The 23,011-nt window shown below is 44.3% G+C and overlaps 1 protein-coding gene across 1 annotated transcript in view; it reads left to right on the top strand.

Annotated features, from left to right (window-relative positions):
• LOC120063927 (zinc finger protein Helios-like) overlaps positions 1-22,289 on the top strand; it is a 68,038-nt gene extending 45,749 nt beyond the window's left edge. Inside the window, exons 4-9 of the mRNA XM_039014237.1 lie at positions 8,080-8,187; positions 11,381-11,569; positions 13,281-13,448; positions 18,839-18,976; positions 19,374-19,505; positions 20,815-22,289. Coding sequence (XP_038870165.1) covers positions 8,080-8,187; positions 11,381-11,569; positions 13,281-13,448; positions 18,839-18,976; positions 19,374-19,505; positions 20,815-21,677 — 1,598 coding nt within the window. The 3' untranslated portion in view covers positions 21,678-22,289. The remainder of the gene's footprint in view (positions 1-8,079; positions 8,188-11,380; positions 11,570-13,280; positions 13,449-18,838; positions 18,977-19,373; positions 19,506-20,814) is intronic.
• The last annotated feature ends 722 nt before the right edge of the window (positions 22,290-23,011 follow it).

The following is a 23,011-nucleotide window of genomic DNA, read 5'->3' as shown; positions in this document are numbered from 1 at the left end:
GATGAGGAAGTCATTCTGCTTTACTAATCCGATAAGAGGAGAGAGACACGAGCTGCATGTGTTCTGATCCTGTAAAAGGGCCAACTACTTCTTGGCTCCCCTAGAGATGTCTTATCAGTAGGGTGGTGCTGTACCAGGCACAGTGGTACTTCCCTCCTCTTTCTCCCCTCCACAGATTCCCTCTGATAGAACACACTGATCATCTGGAGTTTGACAACTCCTTGTTGCAGGTGTTGAAAATAGTTTTGGGATGAGTGGAACAAAATATGGTATAGTGAGGATATAGTGTGAAGGAAAAAGTAGGATGTAGGATATAGCCATTATAGTGCCCTCTGTTTCAATTCATGTTTGAAGCATACTGCCATATCTCCTCTAAATTGTTAAAGGCAAGCTGATGAATGAGATCTCTGTCTCTTACAGTGTGGAGGAATGGTCTGGAGGTTGATGGTTTGACTGGAAAAACCAGATCCTTCCTCCTGCCTGTGCTGCCTGTGTGGAAATAGGGAAATAATTCTGCACAGTTCCAAACCTCTTGTTCAAAGTTTATGTCATTCCAGTGTCTGTGGCTTATTGAAGTGCTCCCCACTTGTAAAGTACGGTATATATTTAACCAGCCAACCAGATGTTGATGATCATTTGATGCAACACATTCTCAACTCACTTCATAAAACGGCCTACAGAAGCCAACATGTTTATCAGGTCTTGTTCTCTCTTTGCCATTGTCATAAAATGTATTTTCCTTTTGGCCACGCCGCCTACACATGGAACAATCTATATCTGATGCGTTACACACATCATCTTCCTCTAGTTCCCTCCCCTGTCTATACAAGTCATCTGGGTCTTGGCCCTGATGCACAGACATGTTGTGGCGGTTCATACAGTATTGAGTCAACTAATGTATGGTGCCAGTCAAAGCTCTGATTTTGACACAGCAAACTGTGTGTGTGTGTGTGTTTTATATGTGTTGTCTGCCCCAGTCACTCCTCAATCTGGCCCACGGGTTCACTTTGGGAGCAGTGAGCTGCAATTTTAAGGATTGTAATTTTAAGGATCGTATGAGGAATAGCGGATGATGAACACGTTTGTGCTAAATGCCATTAAGGTTTTCAATAATAATTACAAGGACATGAAACCTAGGACCATCAACCTTCCGATGCTACTAGTACACATCATCTTTGAGCCACTGTACTGTGCCTTTACCTAACCTGATCGACCACACAGAGTGTCAAGGCATCAACACTTAGCACAGTAATGGAAAAGCCTGCCGTATCCAGTCATAGAGCGACTCCTGTCTCTACGACAGACAGCACTGCCAAGGGATAGCCGCCCGTCGGTCACCTGAGATTTCCTTCAACTTCAGCGTGGCTTGCAACCTGAGACCAGACCCAGGGATTGTGTCATCATGGTCATGGACCGCGACTCCCAGAGTGCCTCACTCAGCAGCAGCCAATCACAACAATGAAACACTGGTCTACCACATATAATACTAGCATTTTGTTTTAGTCTCCATGGGGGAAGCATTAAGATTGAAGATTAACTGTTGGACTGAGGTGGCCATTGTCTCTATGACATCTCCAATACTTTCCTGTAAAATGTGCTAGCTGGTAAAGTGTTGTCTTTGCTGTGGTGGCTCGTGTGGAATTTGACACCTGGGTCAGTGGAGGTGCTGTGGTGTTGCTTCTGTTTTGGCTGAGAGGCTCCCCTGGGGTCAGGCTGTAGAAGGGATTGGACAGCTCTACCTTTGAGTGGACAGGACAGCTATCTTATAGCCTTGCCTGTGTGTCAGGGTGGGTGCTAAGAGGATGCAATCTGATCTGATCTGTATGGATAGGACATGAGGCTGACAGTTGCAGTAGCCACTAGCAAAACATGTTCCATCCTGCACTCCTGTGGTGGCCTGGTTAGCTCCTAAACCTAAGTGATGGGCCTGGTTGGGACTTGGATGGCGGACCACCCAGGGAAAATATATTTGCTACTGGAAGTGTTGTTGGGGAACGAGCAACAGGTTGCAAAGATCGGTGTAGCACTGTGTTAGATTAGGGACTTACACAGCAAATGGGCCAGTGTTACCTAGTGTTGATTTTTCAGTGTAACATTTATAGTGTTTATTCAGGTGTTACATTAACTCTGTTGGTGTTAGATTATTACTTAGTGGTCTAAAATAACCCCAGTGGTGGTGTTAATAACCAGAGTTGAGTGTGAGAGTGTGATTGTGTCAGTTTTACTCTGTGGACAGTACAACATTCCCATCAAATCCTGCAGAGGTGGCATCACAGGTCCCAGAGTGGTGTGGCAAAAAAAATCTGTTGTAAAAAGGTTTATTATGGGCTACGATGGGACCAGAGTTTTTCTAAGCAGATCACATGGTTTAAAAAGTGCTGGAAAACCTCCTGTCCCTGGGGAGGAGGAAAAGCTCCTGTCCTTGGGGAGGAGGAAAAGCTCCTGTCCTTGGGGAGGAGGAAAAGCTCCTGTCCTTGGGGAGGAGGAAAAGCTCCTGTCCTTGGGGAGGAGGAAAAGCTCCTGTCCTTGGGGAGGAGGAAAAGCTCTTGTCCTTGGGGAGGAGGAAAAGCTCCTGTCCTGGGGAGGAGGAAAAGCTCCTGTCCTTGGGGAGGAGGAAAAGCTCCTGTCCTTGGGGAGGAGGAAAAGCTCCTGTCCTTGGGGAGGAGGAAAAGCTCCTGTCCTTGGGGAGGAGGAAAAGCTCCTGTCCTTGGGGAGGAGGAAAAGCTCTTGTCCTTGGGGAGGAGGAAAAGCTCCTGTCCTTGGGGAGGAGGAAAAGCTCCTGTCCTTGGGGAGGAGGAAAAGCTCCTGTCCTTGGGGAGGAGGAAAAGCTCTTGTCCTTGGGGAGGAGGAAAAGCTCTTGTCCTTGGGGAGGAGGAAAAGCTCTTGTCCTTGGGGAGGAGGAAAAGCTCCTGTCCTTGGGGAGGAGGAAAAGCCAGTCAAACTGCAACAATCTTGTACTTGTTCATATTAACTACATTTTAAAGAATGTTAGAATAGAAACCAAATTTGATCGCGTTCACATTTTCTCACAAAACAAATGGCCCAATGTTACCGGTACGTTTAACCTGGCAAGTGGCACGGGGCGCATAGTAGGCTAGACTATGCAGATGCTGTTGTTAGTAGCCTACATTTGATTAGACTGAAAAATAGTATTGTTTCAATACAATACAGCATGTCTGATCGCTAATATTTATGTGTATAGGCTGCGATATTTATGTATGAGCTTTTGCTTGTGTCTGTCAAGAGTGATGTGTTATCACTCTTGCTAAATAGATACCGGAGGAAAGTCATGCTCGCCTTGAGCTTTGTGCGTTGTGCCTGGCCTGCGTGTCCTGCGATTTCCGTGAATATGATTGGTCAAGAACCACAAATAGCCTGCAGCAGCACTCCAATGTGAATGACAGAGAAATTGGGTGTGAGTTGACAAATCATGAGGAAAAATCGGGGAAAAAACTGAACTTTTCCCATCTTTTTTACGTTTTGCATTGATATATTTTATTAGACTAAATAAAAAACGATTGAAAAGTGCTGTGGCAAATGCCGCCTCGTCACAAGTTTAAAACCACGCCCATCATTATAAAATTTCCCAGCATGCTTTTCTGCAGGTAGATTTGTTTTAGGATAGTTTTTTTTTGGCATGTTCATTGATTGATTGAGATATTAAACTTATGCTACACAAAGATAAATACACATTTTCTAAACTAATCCAATCAGTTAGTTGGATTTATAGCACCCGTTAATGAAATGGTTGTTCCAGTTTAAATGGTTTCAGGGGTGTCAAACTCATTCCACGGAGGGCCTAGTGTCTGCAGGTTTTTGGTTTTTCCTTTCAATAAAGCCCTAGACAACCAGGTGTGGGGAGTTCCTAACTAATTAGTGATGTTAATTCATCAATCAAGTACAAGGGAGGAGCGAAAACCCGCAGACACTCGGCCCCCCGTGGAATGAGTTTGACACCTGTGGTTTAGGTAGTCCAATTTGTTTGGAGTGCAGGTTGCAGATGAATAAACATTTTGGTTGTTGCCATTCTATCTCTGGCTGCTTTCCAATAGAAATTACTTATCACTTTGCAAGCTAGCAAAATTTGGTCTGTTGAAATTGAGTGTCAGGCTACTCTATTAGGATAAAAAAAAAAGTCTCTTAAATAAGGCCTTAAGAGGTACAGGTGAAGTCGGAAGTTTACATACACCTTAGCCAAATAAATTTAAACTCAGTTTTTCACAATTCCTGACATATAATCCTAGTAAAAAATCCCTGTTTTAGGTCAGTTGGGATCACCACTTATTTTAAGAATGTGAAATGTCAGAATAATAGTAGAGAGAAGGATTTATTTCAGCTTTTATTTCTTTCATCACATTCCCAGTGGGTCAGAAGTTTACATACACTCAATTAGTATTTGGTAGCATTGCTTTTAAATGGTTTAACTTGGGTCAAATGTTTCGGGTAGCCTTCCACATGCTTCCCACAATAATTTGGGTGAATTTTGGCCCATTGCTCCTGACAGAGCTGGTGTAACTGAGTCAGGTTTGTAGGCCTCCTTGCTCGCACACGCTTTTTCAGTTCTGCCCACAAATGTTCTGTAGAATTGAGGTTAAGGATTTGATGGCCACCCCAAAACCTTGACTTTGTTGTCCTTAAGCCACTTTTCCACAACTTTGGAAGTATGCTTGGGTTCATTGTCCATTTGGAAGACCCGTTTGCAACCAATCTTTAAATTCCTGACTGCTGTCTTGTAATGTTGCTACAATACATCCACATAATTTCCCTTCCTCATGATGCCATCTATTTTGTGAAGTGTACCATTCCCTCCTGCAGCAAAGCACCCCAAAACATGATGCTGCCACCCCCGTGCTTCACGGTTGGTATGGTGTTCTTTGGCTTGCAAGCCTCCCCCTTTTTCCTCAAAACATAACAATGGTCATTATGGCCAAACAATTATATTTTTGTTTCATCAGACCAGAGGAAATGTATCCAAAAAGTACAATCTTTGTCCCCATGTGCAGTTGCAAACCGTAGTCTGACTTTTTTATGGCGATTTTGGAGCAGTGCTGAGCGGCCTTTCAGGTTATGTCAATATAGGACTCGTTTTACATTTTAGCAGACGCTCTTATCCAGAGCGACTTACAGTAGAGTGCATACATTTTATTACATTTTTTTTTACATTTCATTACATTTTACATACTGGGACAAGGATATCCCTACCGGCCAAACCCTCCCTAACCCGGACGACGCTATGCCAATTGTGCGTCGCCCCACGGACCTCCCGGTTGCGGCCGGCTGCGACAGAGCCTGGGCGCGAACCCAGCCCAGCCTGGGCACGAACCCAGAGACTCTGGTGGCGCAGCTAGCACTGCGATGCAGTGCCCTAGACCACTGCGCCACCCGGGAGGCAGTACTTTTACTGTGGATATGGATACTTTTGTACCCATTTCCTCCAGCATCTTCATAAGGTCTTTTGCTGTTGTTCTGGGATTGATTTGCACTTTTCGCACCAAAGTATGTTCATCTCTAGGAGACAGAACGCGTCTCTTTCCTGAGCGGTATGACAACTGCGTGGTCCCATGGTGTTCATACTTGCGTACTATTGTTTGTACAGATGAACGTGGTACCTTCAGGCATTTGGAAATTGCTCCCAAGGATGAACTAGACTTGTGGAGGTCTAAAATGTTTTTATAAATGCTTACATAAGAGCATGTAATATTAAGGAGTTGTAAAACATACTGTAATGTCCTTAACCCAACACCTTATCAATGGCTATGGACCTCTTGGCGTAATGTTTAAAAATACTATGAGGTGTTGTTGCATAAAACCGTTGGTGCAAACTATTACTGAAACAAAATATAAACGCAACATGCAACGATTTTAATGTGTTAAATTTTATATAAGGAAATCTCTCAATTCAAATAAATTCGTTAGGTCCTAATCTATAGATTTCACATGACTGGGCAGGGGCACAGCCATGGGTGGGCCTGGGAGGGAATAGGCCCACTCACTGGGGAGCCAGGCCCAGCCAATGAGAATTAACTTTTTCCCACAAAAGGACTTTATTACAGACAGAAATATTCAGTTTCATCAGCTGTCCGGGTGGCTGGTCTAAGAAGATCCCGCAGGTGAATCTGGATGTAGAGGTCCTGGGCTGGCGTTACGTGGTCTACGGTTGTGAGGCCAGTTGGACGTACTGCCAAATTCTATAGAATGATGTTGGAGGTGGCTTATGGTAGAACAATGTACATTCAATTCTCTGGCAACAGCTCTGGTGGACATTCATGCAGTCAGCATGCTAATTGCACACTCCCTCAAAACTTGAGACATCTGTGGCATTACGTTTTGCGACAAAACTGCACATTTTAGAGTAGGCCTTTTATTGTCCCCAGCACAAGGTGTACCTGTATAATGATCATGCTGTTTAATCAGCTTCTTGATATGCATACCTTTCAGGTGAATGGATTATCTTGGCAAATGAGAAATGCTAACTCACAGGGATGTAAACCAATTTGTGCACACATATAAGCTTTTAGTGCATATGGAACATTTCTGCAATCTTTTTTTTCAGCTCAGGAAACATGGTACTAACACTTAACATGTTGTGTTTATATTTTTGTTCATTATATATATCAAATCAAATCAAATCAAGTTTATTTTATATAGCCCTTCGTACATCAGCTAATATCTCGAAGTGCTGTACAGAAACCCAGCCTAAAACCCCAAACAGCAAGCAATGCAGGTGTAGAAGCACTTCCTAGTGTTAAAAATTATATATGAGGAGTTATTGCATAGCACTGAATGTGATAATTCCCTAAAACTGACAAAGTGTAACAGCATCAGCACTAAGTACAGTGTTATTTTTTTATTATTTATAATTTTACCCCATTTTCATGATATCCAATTGGTAGTTACGACCTTGTTTCATCGCTGCAACTCCCAACGGGCTCGGGAGAGGCGAATGTCGAGACATGCATCCTCCGAAACATGACCTGCCATGCCCCACTACTTCTTAAAGGTCCCAAACTGTCATTCTGATTCCCATGTAAAACTGAGTTTTGGACAGCTTTAATTTGAATGTATTTTCCATCCTTATGTGATCTGTTTAGAAATTACAGCACTTTTTGTACAAAGTCTCCCCATTTTAAGGGACCAAACGTATTGGGACAAATTCGCTTACTGTATATGTGTATTAAAGTAGTAAAATTTACATATTTTTCCCAGTATTTGGATAATCCTGAATGAATCATGAAAAATGATGAGTGAAAAAGTTTATGATCAAACTTTATCAATGTCGAAGCAAAAGTAATTTTTCATACTTTGGCCATCATACTTTGATCTGGTTTCATCCAAATATCATCACATTTGAGTAAAAACATGATTATGGCTGTTCATGACCTTTAACACAATGCTCACTTAACCCAGAAGTCAACCTTGCCAATATGTCGGAGGAAACATTGTTCAATTGACGAGCACAATCAGCTTGCAGGCACCCGGCCCGCCACAAGGAGTCGCTAGATGAGCCAAGGAAAACCCACTGACCAAACCCGGATGGTGCATTGCCAGTTGTGTGCTGCTTTATGGTGCTCCTGGTCACAGATCGAACCCCAGGCTGTAGTGGCTCCTCAGCACTTTGATGCAGTGCCTTAGACCGCTGCACAACCTGGGAGGCCCAACACAGTGTTAATTTAACACTGAAAGTGGACCCATATACACACTGGCCCAGTCTTAAGTTTAAAATTGTCAGAGTTGATTCAACATTGGAACATTTGCTGTTTAGGATCCGGAACAGGGTATCATACAAATAGCCATATTGACACTTGCCTCCTGGCATAGTTTGCTAAATTATTTCCTCTTAACATAAGTGAAATAAAGCTTAAGATTATCCCCAGGTAATCAGGTGTTTTGTCACTATTTTGGCAAGATGTGATTGCTTCAACTGACACCTATCAAAAGCAATGTGTGTGTGAGTGACTGCTTGTGTGTGTGTGTGTGATGCTGTTTGTACAGATGGAGTTGTATGCTTATGTGTGCTGTGCAGTGCAATGCAATGCAGAGCGATGTTCCCAGCTCTCTTGTTGTCTGTCTGTCTCCCAGGTAACGGAGACTGCTCTCCCAGGAAGACAGAGAACTCTAGAATGTTGGTGGACCTGTCGGCAAACACACCCAATGGACAGCAGCTCCAGCATCCTAATTCACCCACTGGTGAGTGGTTGCTGAATATATACGTGCACACAAACACACACACGTATGTATGGACGCAGAGAGGAACATACACACGCACACACACCCACACTCAAGAGGATTATGTGTGTTAAGAGAAACAGTTTATCTTATCAACTCATGTCTTATCTGAAGGGTTTTGCATAGTTCCCTTCCCCTAAATGAACAGAAACAGGAAGAGCTGAGGGTGCTATTCACCATGTGGTAGCTGAAGCAGAAAAGGGAAGCTGTTTCCCGCAGCATCCCCCAGTATTAGTACCCTGGTCCCATATCTGTTTATGCTGGCTTGCCAACTGCTATGGTCATTAATAGTTAAAATGAGTCTGCAAGACCCCACAAACAGATCTGGGGTTCAGGCTAAAGTGTTAAACAGGGAGAGAGTCTCAGAGGGAGATAGCACTCACAGACTACAGTGTTAAAGAGGGAGAGAGTCTCAGAGGGAGATAGCTCTCACAGACTACAGTGTTAAAGAGGGAGAGAGTCTCAGAGGGAGATAGCTCTCACAGACTACAGTGTTAAAGAGGGAGAGAGTCTCAAAGGGAGATAGCTCTCACAGACTACAGTGTTAAAGAGGGAGATCGTTCTCACTGACACAGCCTGTGTCATCCTGACCCGGAAGTTGCCTAACACCACTCCGTTTCGACACCATTGTTGTAACATAACACTGACTGGTGCTGAATTTCTCTTGAAATTGACCAATTGTGTCACTGTACAAAACTACAGAACATGTTTGCTGTCACGTTCCTGACCTGTTTTTCCTTTCTCTTGTATTATTTTAGTTGGTCAGGGCGTGAGTTGGGGTGGGTTGTCGATGTGTTTGTTCTATGTTGGGTTGTTTGTGTTCGGCCGGGTATGATTCTCAATCAGAGACAGCTGTCAATCGTTGTCCCTGATTGAGAATCATACTTAGGCAGCCGGTGATTCACGTGGTTTTTGTGGGTGGTTGTATCGCGTGTCTATGTTGTACGTTTGATGCTTGTGTATGCACTTACGTCATTAGCTTCACGGTTGTTTGTTGTTTTGTTTAGTTTGTAAGTGTTTAGTTCGTGGTTCATCTTCGTCTAATAAAAGAAGATGTGTTTTTCTCACGCTGCGCCTTGGTCCACTCTCTCACCTCAAGACGACCGTGACATTTGCTATATGTTTACAATCAAACTATTAATAAGGTAGATCATTTCATATGCTTTTCTCGTTGACTTCAGCTAAATGTCTAGACAGCGCCACTAGCAAAACTATGAGGGTAATGTCAATTACAGTATGAGGGTAATGTAAACTATGTGGGAGATGTAAACTATGAGGTTAAGGTAAACTATGAGGGTAATGTAAACTTTTGTATGAGGGTAATGTAAACTATGAGTTGTTCAAGACACAGCCAGCTACGGGTTGGACAGGCACCCAAGCTCAGATTTGCTTATGATGGCACTTTTCTATTAGTTTGGATACCTAGTTTCTCCTCCTTGGTAACATGACCCATGCTTTGGGAGTTTCTTTCTTTATATTTTATTCATCTGAGTTCTATAATACACTGTTGTCGCAGCAACCATCTCAAGTTCAGCCAGCTGCGACAGCAAAGTGCAGAGCTCGTCATTTTATATATCCCATCTCCCGTACCCCTCGTCTGGGAGGAAAATATGAAAACCAATAGAGCTGTTCCGTGTTGCCAGGATACAGTTCTGGATGATAACCTCAATGTCATGCTGTTAGTAAAACAGGGTCTCCTTCAGTTCAGACAGGGATATAGATAGAACGGGGAATATTGCTAAAGAAAAGACTGCCATGTTGTTGCAGAGATTGTCATGTCATTGCTGACAATAGCAGGAGTCCTGAATTCTATGTGTCCTATGTTGTGAGACAGATGGATGATATCAACCCTATAGCAATCACCACAGTGGACATTGTTGTCATCCCTAAAGCAAACACCACATTGGCACATTGTTGTCATCCCTAAAGCAATCACCACATTGGACATTGTTGTCATCCCTAAAGCAATCACCCCACACACTCCCCTTGTGTTTATGGAGTCTAGGAGCCTAAGGGGACATGGGTATGAGATGGATATTGGTGTGAGAGGTTTGGGGCTATTGCTTTGTCTCCTTGCGTACCCACCCTGTGATCATGGTCAGTCACAAATCACAAACAGCCTTGTCTAAATGGTTGACACTACTATCCGGATAAGGTTTTCCTGACTGTAGGAGAGGATTGCAAGGAGTCACCTTCTGCCTATGTTCAATCTTAAAGTTCCCTGTAACCTATGTCAATCTTAAAGGTCCCTGTAACCTATGTCAATCTTAAAGGTCCCTGTAGCCTATGTTCAATCTTAAAGGTCCCTGTAACCTACTGTATGTTCAACCGTAAAGGTCCCTATATTCAAACAAATGCATTGTATGGGAGAGCACAATCTCTGAATCTCTGAATATTATTCTGTGGCTACGTGTGTGTGTGTGTGTGTTGTCAGTCACAGATACTAGGAGTCTTGTGGCAGTAGAAAACCAGCAGAGGCCTTCCTGCCTTTAGTCAGTGTCAGTCAGCCAGCCAGCCCCCCTCCCCCATATCCCATCCAGCCAGTCTCTAACCCAGCACCATTCAAGTGGAAAACATCAGGGGCTCAGCAGCACCTGTTTAGGCTAGGACATTCCCCTCCCCCTCATTCTTCCTCTTTCATCTTCTTCCTCCCTCCCTCTTCTCCTCCCCAGGGACTGACTGGAACTAGACAAGCCTGTTTCTCATCTCTCCCCAAATAATGTTCAGAGCATGTCACATCACTACACACAGTCCATTTCTGGGAGTAACCAAGTGTATCTTTACATAACATGTTAACTGTGTGCATTCCAGGAGTTTCAGCTTTAAAAATAGCACTTATAGTTGCTTACAATTAAAATAGTGTAATTGTTAGTCAGGTGTGGAGAGTCTCTGTCTCAGGGGGTTTAGCATAAACTTTCCCAATACTGTGAGTATCATTATATCACTTGTTTCGCCAGGGGAAATGACATGCAGATTGTATGAACTTATTCCTATCAATGGAGTTAGTCAAAGAGAAACAGATTCACAAGATGTACAATCCCAACCTTCAGTTCCCACACCTATTGAGAACAAGGATCACCCACAAAAATAATCTAATGTAATTGGCCAAAAACCATCAAACAATAACTTGATTGGTCATAATGGTCTCTTCTAGAAAACACAATCAAACAGGAAGATGAGACAGAAGATGAAGGGGACAGGAGGACCACAGCAGAGGACATGGGCCAAAGCGGGGAAGAGGGATCGGGTTTGGAGGAGCCCATGATTGACAGCCCAAACAACCTACAGGATGGGGTCCCCGGGTCAGAAGGGTCATGTGACCCAGGAACTCGGCTGCCCAATGGTAAATGTTGCTCTAAAGTTGTTTCCCCTTATGTCCCTTCTACAGTATATAGCCCAAACCTCATGTACGTTATATTGAACACCATTGACCCAATACTCTCTGATGTATCGGAGGATTGTCAATGTTTTACCATTAACATCTAGCAAATTGCAAAAACCTGTTAGTTATATATAATACAAATTGGCAGATAATGGATACTTCACGTTGTAGCTCAGTATGAGATATGTATTTTACAGACTAAAGCAATTGCACGTCACTTATCCTACGATTGAAAACAATTATAATGCTTGAGTCAGAAATTGCTTATTTTTGTGTCATTGGGTGTGGAGGTGAAAAGCTTTGCTATGTTCTAGAAGACAATAGTTGAGCCTTAGAATCATTCTCAGGGAAAACATCCCAGGAATCTTCCTCAACCTGTTTCCTAGCCCTTAACTGACGCCATTACTGTGCCTCGGTCGTCACAGATTTAGGATCAGATTTTCAAATGTTGGGCTGCAGATCAAGAGCTGATCATCATTATGATAATGATGATGATGATGAGAGTGCTGTAGTCTAGTTGTGAACCAGGAAAACTATGTACATAGAGACATACAAACACACACTCACCGATGGTAAAAATGGGCACTAAACGTATACAGCACGTTTAGCAATGCAAGACTATAAGATACAATGTAAGACTATAAGGTACAATGTAAGACTATAAGATACAATGTAAGACTATAAGATACAATGTAAGACTATAAGATACAATGTAAGACTATAAGATACAATGTAAGACTATAAGATACAATGTAAGACTCTCTAAACCGCCTTCCGTCTGAAGACACTTTGACAGCAACGCTTAAACATAATACTTTAAACTTATACATATGGTGTGTGTGTGTGTGTGTGTATGTGTGTGTGTTTGTCCCTCCTATAACCATACATTGGGTCTGGTTAGGGACGGAAACATTGTATTTATGTACCTACTGTACTGTGTGGTGATAGAAAGAGAGAAAGCTGTAGTAGAGACAGACCCAGAGCGAAAGGGAACAGAGCTAACACCTCATCTCACCACACTCTATTTCTGGAGATATAAATATCTCTGTAGTTACTACAGTAAGGTCTAGTTCAAATGTATCAATAGTACACAGTGCACATCAGAAACCACGTGTTAGTGTTTTTCTCTGCACTGAAAATCCTCCTTGAAGTAATATTGGCAACGTTTGTAAGTCTCAGCTAGGGTTTGTTTAATGGAGGCTGAGGACGAGGTAGCAATTGACGAGGTTAGGGTTTGTTCACCTCCACAGTCCAGCTATGTATAGGTCCTTTGTAGCTGGTAGAGCATGGCACTTGCAACGCCAGGGTTGTGGGTTTGATTCTCGTGGGGGACTGGTACGAAAAAAAAGAAAATTATGAAAATATATGCATTCTACTGTAAGTTTCTCTGGATAAGAGTGTCTGCTAAATGACGTACATGTTTTACCATTGCAATGTGTTGATTGTTGTTGGGTAGCTGTGAATCTCAATTTCTGTCTTAAGTTTGTTCGGTCCAATATCCCAGTGAAAAGTGTGGCAACTCAAGACTAGGTTACTGAGTTTCTGTGGTTATTGTGTGTTGCTGATCTGGCTCTATGTTAAAGGGGGACCGTGAGTGATGCGAGCTTGCACTTCCTGTGCCCCTCTCAGCTGATAGGCCGTTCCAGTATAACACTTCCTGTGCCCCTCTCAGGTGATAGGCCGTTCCAGTGTAACCAGTGTGGTGTGTCGTTCACTCAGAAGGGCAATCTGTTGAGACACATTAAGCTGCACACGGGGGAGAAGCCCTTCAAATGCCCCTTCTGCAGCTACGCCTGCCGCCGTCGTGACGCACTCACAGGCCACCTACGCACACACTCAGGTCAGCCTCTTTGCCACCTCTGTTCTTTCTTCTTCTTCTTCTTCTTCTTCTTCCTCCTCGTCCTCCTCTTCCTCCTCATCTTTGTGGCTCCTTTATTCACCTATTCCCTCTATATTGAGTCATGCTTGCTTTAACTTTTTTTATTCTGTGGTTACTACTGAGTATTATATCCTGGTTTCAATAAATTCTCGACTTGTCAAATAGTTGATGCTATAGAACAGGCTATAGAACAGGTCTGTCTCGATGTAACTAAAAGCATGATCTCATCTGACTTGTGTCTAAGTTTGTGTGAGACAGATTAGCAACAGTCCCCACAAATATCATTGTTTCTCATTGTTGGATGGATGCATCTCTCTGAAGCTTTGTTTGCAGACAGACAAGGGCTGTGGTTAGGCACCCAGGACATGGTGTTCCTTTCATTCCTATAACCTGCTCACGTCTTGTCTCCTCAGAAAGGAACTCTCTGTTCTCTGTAGATATATGGGGAGACTAAAGAAACGCTGTGTTGTGTTGCTCTAACTGTAACTCACTGTCCTAGCTCTGCATCAAAGACCCCTCTCTCTCTCTGTGGTCTCTACTGCCGTGTCTTTGAGACACAGGACAGACAACAGTACACCGCCATCTCTAGTGTTGTCCTCCTAGAAGTACTCACATGCAGCTACCCAGAACCAGAGGGTCTTTCTCTCTGTCTCTTTCATTCTCTTTTGACCTTTTTCTAATTTTCACTTCCTGTTTTTTAGGCTAAATTCATTCTTCACTCTCCTCCAGTCAGTGTAGGCAGCAAATTAAGGTGTAGTAAGTAGTAGTTCTGTATGAATCCCCTTTCGCCCCTCAGCCTACCTACTATATGAATCCCCTCAGCCCCTCAGCCTACCTACTATATGAATCCCCTCAGCCCCTCAGCCTACCTACTATATGAATCCCCTCTGCCCCTCAGCCTACCTACTATATGAATCCCCTCAGCCCCTCAGCCTACCTACTATATGAATCCCCTCAGCCCCTCAGCCTACCTACTATATGAATCCCCTCTGCCCCTCAGCCTACCTACTATATGAATCCCCTCTGCCCCTCAGCCTACCTACTATATGAATCCCCTCCACCCCTTATCCTACCTACTGTAAGCATCCCCTCTGTCCCTCAGCCTACCTACAGTACTATATGAATCCCCTCTGCCCCTCAGCCTACCTACAGTACTATATGAATCCCCTCTGCCCCTCAGCCTACCTACAGTACTATATGAATCCCCTCTGCCCCTCAGCCTACCTACAGTACTATATGAATCCCCTCTGGCCCTCAGCCTACCTACTGTATACATCCCCTCTGCCCCTCAGCCTACCTACAGTACTATATGAATCCCCTCTGCCCCTCAGCCTACCTACAGTACTATATGAATCCCCTCTGGCCCTCAGCCTACCTACAGTACTATATGAATCCCCTCTGCCCCTCAGCCTACCTACAGTACTATATGAATCCCCTCTGCCCCTCAGCCTACCTACAGTACTATATGAATCCCCTCTGGCCCTCAGCCTACCTACTGTATACATCCCCTCTGCCCCTCAGCCTACCTACAGTACTATATGAATCCCCTCAGCCTATCTACTGTATGAATCCCCCCCGGCCCTCAGCCTATCTACTGTATGAATCCCCTCCGCCCCTCAGACTACCTATTGTATGAATCCCCTCCGCCCCTCAGACTATCTACTGTATGAATCCCCTCTGCCCCTCAGCCTATCTACTATATGAATCCCCCCCGGCCCTCAGCCTATCTACTGTATGAATCCCCTCCGCCCCTCAGACTACCTACTATATGAATCCCCTCCTCCCCTCAGCCTACCTACTATATGAATCCCCCCCGGCCCTCAGCCTACCTACTATATGAATCCTCCCTGGCCCTCAGCCTATCTACTATATGAATCCCCTCAGCCCCTCAGCCTATCTACTATATGAATCCCCCCCGGCCCTCAGCCTACCTACTATATGAATCCCCTCCTCCCCTCAGCCTACCTACTATATGAATCCCCCCCGCCCCTCAGCCTACCTACTATATGAATCCCCTCAGCCCCTCAGCCTACCTACTATATGAATACCCACCGCCCCTCAGCCTACCTACTATATGAATCCCCCCCGCCCCTCAGCCTACCTACTATATGAATACCCACCGCCCCTCAGCCAACCTACAATATGAATCCCCTCTGCCCCTCAGCCAACCTACAATATGAATCCCCTCAGCCAACCTACAATATGAATCCCCTCTGCCGCTCAGCTTACCTACTATATGAATACCCACCGCCCCTCAGCCTACCTACTATATGAATACCCACCGCCCCTCAGCCAACCTACAATATGAATCCCCTCTGCCGCTCAGCTTACCTACTATATGAATACCCACCGCCCCTCAGCCTACCTACTATATGAATACCCACCGCCCCTCAGCCATTCTACAATATGAATCCCCTCTGCCGCTCAGCTTACCTACTATATGAATACCCACCGCCCCTCAGCCTACCTACTATATGAATCCCCTCAGCCTACCTACTATATGAATCCCCTCTGCCCCTCAGCCTACCTACTATATGAATACCCACCGCCCCTCAGCCTACCTACTATATGAATCCCCTCCGCCCCTCAGCCCCTCAGCCTACCTACTATATGAATCCCCTCCGCCCCTCAGCCAACCTACAATATGAATCCCCTCTGCCGCTCAGCTTACCTACTATTTGAATCCCCTCCGCCCCTCAACCTACCTACTACACTACCTGAGCGTTGAATGGAATGTTAGGCACACTTCTGTGGCATACGGAGTAGGTTGGCATGACGTTCTCTTACGTACAAGGCTGTAGTTGAAAGGACTCTTCTCCCTTCTCCTCTCTCTATCTCTGTCCCTCCCTGCCCCCTGGGAGACACATGACACAGTGCCAGGAAACAGGCGAAGAGATTGAGAGGGGAAAGAGACCGAGACAGAGAAACAGAGAGAGACCGAGAAACAGAGAGAGAGACAGTGACAATGTATTGTACAATCAAAATCAAATCAAATGAAATGTTATTAGTTACATACACATGGTTAGCAGATGTTAATGCGAGTGTAGTGAAATGCTTGTGCTTTAAGTTCAGAAAATGCAGTAATATCTTACATATAATGTAACAAATTCACAACAACTACCTTATACACACAAATGTAAAGGGATGAATAAGAATATGTACATGTAAATATATGGATGAGCGATGGCTGTGCGGCATAGGCAAGATGCAGTAAATGGTATAGAATAGAATACAGTATATATATATATATGAGATGAGTAATGTAGGATATGTACACATTATTAAAGTGACTAGTGAAACCTTTATTAAGTCCAATTATTAAAGTGGCCAGAGATTTGAGTCTGTATGTTGTCAGCAGCCTCTCTATGTTAGTCTCTCGGTCCCAGCTTTGACGCACCTGTACTGACCTCGCCTTCTGGATGATAGCGGGGTGAACAGGCAGTGGCTCGGGTGGTTGTTGTCCTTGATGATCTTTTTGGCCTTCCTGTGACATTGGGTGCTGTAGGTGTCCTGGAGGGCAGGTAGTTTGCTCCCGGTGATGCTTTTGCAGACCGCACTACCCTCTGGAGAACTTACTTTCCCCTGTCACAGTGAAGTCACAGATTGGCACTGCATGGATTGTGTTTACAGTATCTGAACCCATCACAAACACATTTTTGAATGGCAATATGAATTCATTCCTAGAATTGCTGTGCAAATGTGTAGTGTGCATGTGATTGGTTGTTCTTGGAGGTGTTTTAGATGCTACATGGAGAGCTATGGAATCACTCATTTTTGACATTACATGAGACAATAAAAGGTTTCTGAGACAAGAAACAATAGGTTCCTGTTTGTCACCCAAATAGAGGCAGCCGACTGAGTCTGAAAGGCTGAGAGCGTTGAGGCTATTTGCATGTTCAAGAATAGCTGCTGAAAGCAGGATTTTGGTGATACATCCAACATCTGCAAAAGGCCACGTGGGGGAGGTTTTGTAAATGAGGTGTGTGTGTGTGTTGCCTATTCCAACATGAAAGTGTAACTGCCCATTGCGGCTGGCTGCTGGCGACAGTTCACAGGTGCTTAGGCCTAGATCATTGGAGAAGACAGACACGTCAGGGTGTTTTTCCATTACCGTGACATTATATTACTTTAGTTGGTAGAACATTGGATTCTTATAATACCCGGGTAGTGGGTTTGATTCCCAAGACCACCCATACGTTAAATGTATGCGCGCGTGACTGTAAGTCGCTTTAGATAAAAGTATCTTAGTTATCAGACTGAAACATGTTTTTCCCACAGTAACAGGTCAGGTAGTTTCTAGTGACGTAGTCACCTCTGCTAATACATTTTATCACGTGAACTACTCCTATTTTGGGCCAGAGTCTGGGTCACTGGTGGGTGTTGTCTGGACCGCCAACTCATTATGAATTTATTCATTCATTCATTCATTAATGAGTAATTCATTCATGAGTGAATGAATGAAGTAGAATTCATAAATTAATGAAGAAAGATTGGAAGGAAGGAAGGGAGGAAGGATTGAAGGAAGGAAGGAAGGATCAACGGATGGATCTTCTCTGTGGGAAAGCTAGGTGAAGTTTTGGCCTGTCTCACCAGCATAAACCCCATCTGAATGGAACTGGCAGCATGGATCACTTCCCACCTCCAGCTGCTGAGGAGAAACACATGCGTTGTCTAACGTTGGAGTTATTTTCCTCCCACTAAGGGATGCAGAACATATTGACTGTCTCTGTACTAGGCCTACAGGACCATTTAATTATGCAACATAGTAGTGAACTAGTATTTTTGCGCCTGGAAGAGTTGTAACAGTTGTTCCTTGGCGTATGAAAGGAACACGTCTGTATTCGAGAGTCTGGTTTGTGTGAGGGATCCTACTAGTTGTGGAGCATAATTACTCCATAGCTCATCACAGCCCTCCTCTATTTTCTGTCTTCTCCATGGGCTCTGTTTGTTTACTACAACCTCCTACAGCAGTGTTTCTCAACTCCAGACCTCCAGTACCCCCAACAGCACACATTTTTGTTTTAGCCCCGGACCAACTCACCTGATTGAACTCATTGAGGGCTTGATGATTAGTTGACAAGTTGAATCAGGTGTGCTTGTCTCGGGCTACAACCAAAAGGTGTTCTCTTGGGTGTACTCGAGGACTGGAGTTGGGAACACTGTCCTAGAAAGTTCACATAGACTCTGTTCTCCACAGGTTCTAAGCGTTTACTACAACCTCCTAGAGAGTTCACATACTGTAGATTTGCGTCACCACAAAAATGCTTTGGACCATGCCCACTCTTTCTCTGTCCATCCATCTGTCTATTAAATTAATATTTTGTTATTTTGATATAATTTCTCTCGTTTAGTGGGCAAACCACACAAGTGCAACTACTGTGGGCGGAGCTACAAACAGAGGATTTCATTGGAGGAGCATAAAGAGCGTTGCCATAACTACCTCCAGAGTGTTGCCATGGATCCCACCTCCATCACCGGGCCTTATCCAGGTGAGTGTCAATGTCCTGCTCTGGTACAGAGACCTGCTATATGGTACAGCACTGATGGTATAGATGCGGAAACGTCTGCTTTGTTTGCCACTTTTCCGCACCTTGCACTTTCTCTTTTTATAATTGATCATTCAAGCATGAAGTTCAATTGAAGACCAATTTTGTTTCTCTGCCTCCTTATTGTAGAGTAAGTGCGAGTACCCTGTGAACTCTACTTAGTTATTTGACATTTATACACCAGCCACCTACAAGCCTTGGTGCAGACTTTCATTCTGCTTTTCCACACACACACGCGCACGCGCACGCACACACACACACACACACACACACACACACACACACACACACACACACACACACACACACACACACACACACACACTCCTCTGACCCCTAGGTGAGGTCCCTAAAGAGCAGAGGCCCCTGGCCGAGGCTGTTGCCAGGGCAACCTTCGACCGCCCACCAGTCATCGAGAGACTGCAGAGTAACATGGGGAAGAGGAAGAGCACCACCCCACAAAAGTTTGTGGGTAAGAATCATCACATCACTTCCTGTGGTGGGGAGCACAATGGTGTGTTGACCCCAAGGATAACTAACTCACAATTACTCATATAAGCTTATATAACTATTGTATTTAAAAGGACAATACATCATTATATTTTTCTTTACAATAACTATTTGAAATGTCTCAGTGTTTGATAATTATTAATTTGTTATTAATTAAAGGTAGACTCAGCAAAAATTACGTTGCCACGAGCAGCACCGGAGATATTGAGATGAGTGAGATGCAACACTTCGCTCTCACACAGTCACACACAGTGTCTGTGCATGCGCATGGGTGCTTCATGCTGTTCACAGCGTGGTAGCCAGGGCACCAAAACAGCTGAGAAGTTCAGCCTCTCACTTCAACACTCTTAGTTGTTACAGAAATCGACCTACCATATTGTTTACGTTTTGCATCTCCCTCATATCACTGAGTATTTAGTGGGGTATTTAGTTAATTCCATTTATTGATTGAATTTAACCTGTTCTGTTAGGTTAAATTCAGTTGACAGTTTTGATTGTTTATGTTTTATGTTCAGTTTGACCGAAATGCAACAGGATAAGTTTATGCATGCAAAAAAGGGAATTGCGTGCCTGGGCAGAGGTTTAGCAACAAAAATATTACCTTGATTTAACGGTAGAAATTAACAAACTATTCACAGATTTCAGCCTTTTGTTCGATTGCTTTAGATTTCAGATCCATTGGTCTTATCCACTGTATTTCTACATTCAATTACAATAAATACTTATCATCAATAACATTATTTTTTTTTGTATTACGAAACAGTTGTAAACATTTAGTTGGCATGTAACTGACAATCATTTTTGCATATTAGCGTTGAACACAGTTATTTTGTTTGTGAGGTATAATTCACTGCACTATTAGATAGAGCGAGACACAGAGAGCGGATGAGAGAGACGAGGGCATGTTTTTCACTCTGTGGTTTGTTACACCTGTATCTCTGCCATAGCTCTTATCGAGAGAAGAGCAAAACAGCTCACCGCGTCCCTGTTCTGGAGGGGTTAAACAGTGCATTCAGATAGATGGGGATTTCCACTATTAAACACAAAACCTCTGAGATAATGCAATAAGAAAAACAAGAAAATTAGCTTCTCAAAAGGGAAAAGGTTCAACTGTGACAGGCACTCATATTCATATACTATATATTTACACTTGTATGTATAGTATATTAGTTGTTGCTAAACATGGTTTCAAGAGGTGTCATTCAACCAGAAACTTTCTCCATACATATGTGAGTTTCATTGTGGTAATATGCATTCTGTGCTCTGTGCAGGTGAGAAGATGATGCGTTACAGTTTCCCAGAGCTGAGCTATGACATGAGTCTGAAGTATGAGAAGGAGGCGGAGCTGATGCAGGCTCACATGATGGACCAGGCTATCAACAACGCCATCTCTTACCTGGGCTCTGATTCCCTGAGACCCCTGGTCCACCACCCCCATCCGCACGGTCCACACGGTCCACACCCATCCCTCTCAATGGCTGAGGTGGTAAACATGGGCAACCCCCTCTACCACCACGTCTACCCCCTGGAACCAGGGCCAGGGCACCGTATGGACCGACCAAGCAGCCGGGACGCCCCACCTCATCCTTCACCTCTGCACCCTCCTCTTCCTGACTTTACTCCCTCCTCCAACGGGCCCATCGCCCTCACCAGACCCAAGCAGCACCAGCTCCAGGGTACCAGAGAGGAGAGAGAGTGTCCTAGCAACAGTGGGCTGGACTCGGCCGAATCTGCCCGGAGCAGCCCTCAGGAGAGGCTAGGTTACCACAGGAACCACAGAAACAACCCCCACCCCCGACCCAGGTCCAGACCCAGCCCAGCCAATGGCGGGAGAGAGGAGGGGCGAGGTGGGGCTGAGGTGGGTGCGGTGGGGTTTACAGCGGAGGTGGCCCGGGGAGAGGCGGCAGAGACGAGTCGGGACGGGGTGCGTGTGTTTGGGCGAGAGGGCCGGGAGGTGAGGGTGTTCCAGTGTGAGCACTGCTGTGTTCTCTTCCTGGACCACGTTATGTACACCATCCACATGGGCTGTCATGGTTACAGGGACCCGCTGGAGTGCAACATCTGTGGCCACCGCAGTAAGGACTGCTACGAGTTCTCATCTCACATCGTCCGCGGGGAACACACCTTCCAGTAGAGGGCTGGACAAGACAGGAGACGTCCCTCCCCATCCTCACCCCAGGACTGTGATGTTGAACTAACTGTGTGTGGTCAATGCAACCAACCAAGGCAGAGAAAACTAACTAACATTTGCTGCAGCATAATGAAACTGACTATATAATTCCAAACAAATATATGAAGGCCTGGGCCAAATACACATTTTCATTTTTTAAGGTGTTTTGAAGATTTTAAAGTTGAGATATGGATCTGAAATGAGGGATTTCTTCGTGTGGGAAAAAGAGGACAAAGAATAAGTATACCTATTCAGTTTTGTTGTGGTCTGTCTCTGAGATTGTCAAAGAGCAACTAATACTGTGAGTAGTTATATTATAGTTTAAAAGTCGTTTCACTGTCCTTGTCTTGCATACTGTATTGTTGCACTTGTTTGCTGCAACACAGACTGCCATGTAAGAGCTCAACTTATCAAGGGGGCTTTCCCTGACTCCACCACCCAAACCATTTCATGCAACATACATCTTCTCTGTCTTATGTCAAAAGCCTTGCTAACTGCAAAGTGCTCAGACGTGTTGTCACACCAGCCACATTAGAGAGACAGAGAGAGAAGAGCGAGTGAGAGAGAGAGAGAGAGAGACAGAGAGAGAGAGAGAGAGAAGAGCGAGTGAGAGAGAGAGAGAGAGAGAGACAGAGAGAGAGAGAGAGAAGAGCGAGTGAGAGAGAGAGAGAGACAGAGAGAGAGAGAGAGAACAAGAAAGAGAGAAAGAAAGAAAATAAAAGAGAAAGAGAGAGACTTACTCAGACAATGATTTACTTTTTCAGACATTGTATACAAATTTGTTATTAAAGTTTTGTTCATTACACTAGCTAACTATCTGCTTTCCTTAGAACAGTTCCTTTAACCTTATCAGTTCCACAACACTTCACAGAGGAAAGGAAAAGCACTGCACTGCAACCTGCCTCCCTAAACCTGTTCTTGCACTAGCAGCCTGATGCCTTGAGGGATGGGGAGGCCGGGAATGGATGAGGCACTCCCTGGTTCAATAGCAACTTCACATATCTTTCTCGCAGCTTGCCTTTACCCCACTCATGTGTCTTTAGTGAACAGGCAGCTTTCTGCAGATTACATGTCAGTGCATGTACTCCACTGTGCTCCAGGTTTGGGATCAATGCCATTTCAATTCAGTCAATGAAAAAAAGCAATGAGGAAAATTGGCATTGGAATTTGGAATTGCAATTTACTTTTTTTGTTGATAGAATTTAAATTGAATTGATCCGAACCCTGCTGTACAGTGGATATGAATGATGTGGAAAGGATTTAGCCAAGTACAAATGGCAATGCACTTTAAACTGATA

The sequence above is a fragment of the Salvelinus namaycush genome, chromosome 19 (assembly GCF_016432855.1).
Source record: "Salvelinus namaycush isolate Seneca chromosome 19, SaNama_1.0, whole genome shotgun sequence".
NCBI classification, from domain to species: Eukaryota; Metazoa; Chordata; class Actinopteri; order Salmoniformes; family Salmonidae; genus Salvelinus; species Salvelinus namaycush.
This window is presented reverse-complemented; position numbering and strand designations above follow the sequence as displayed.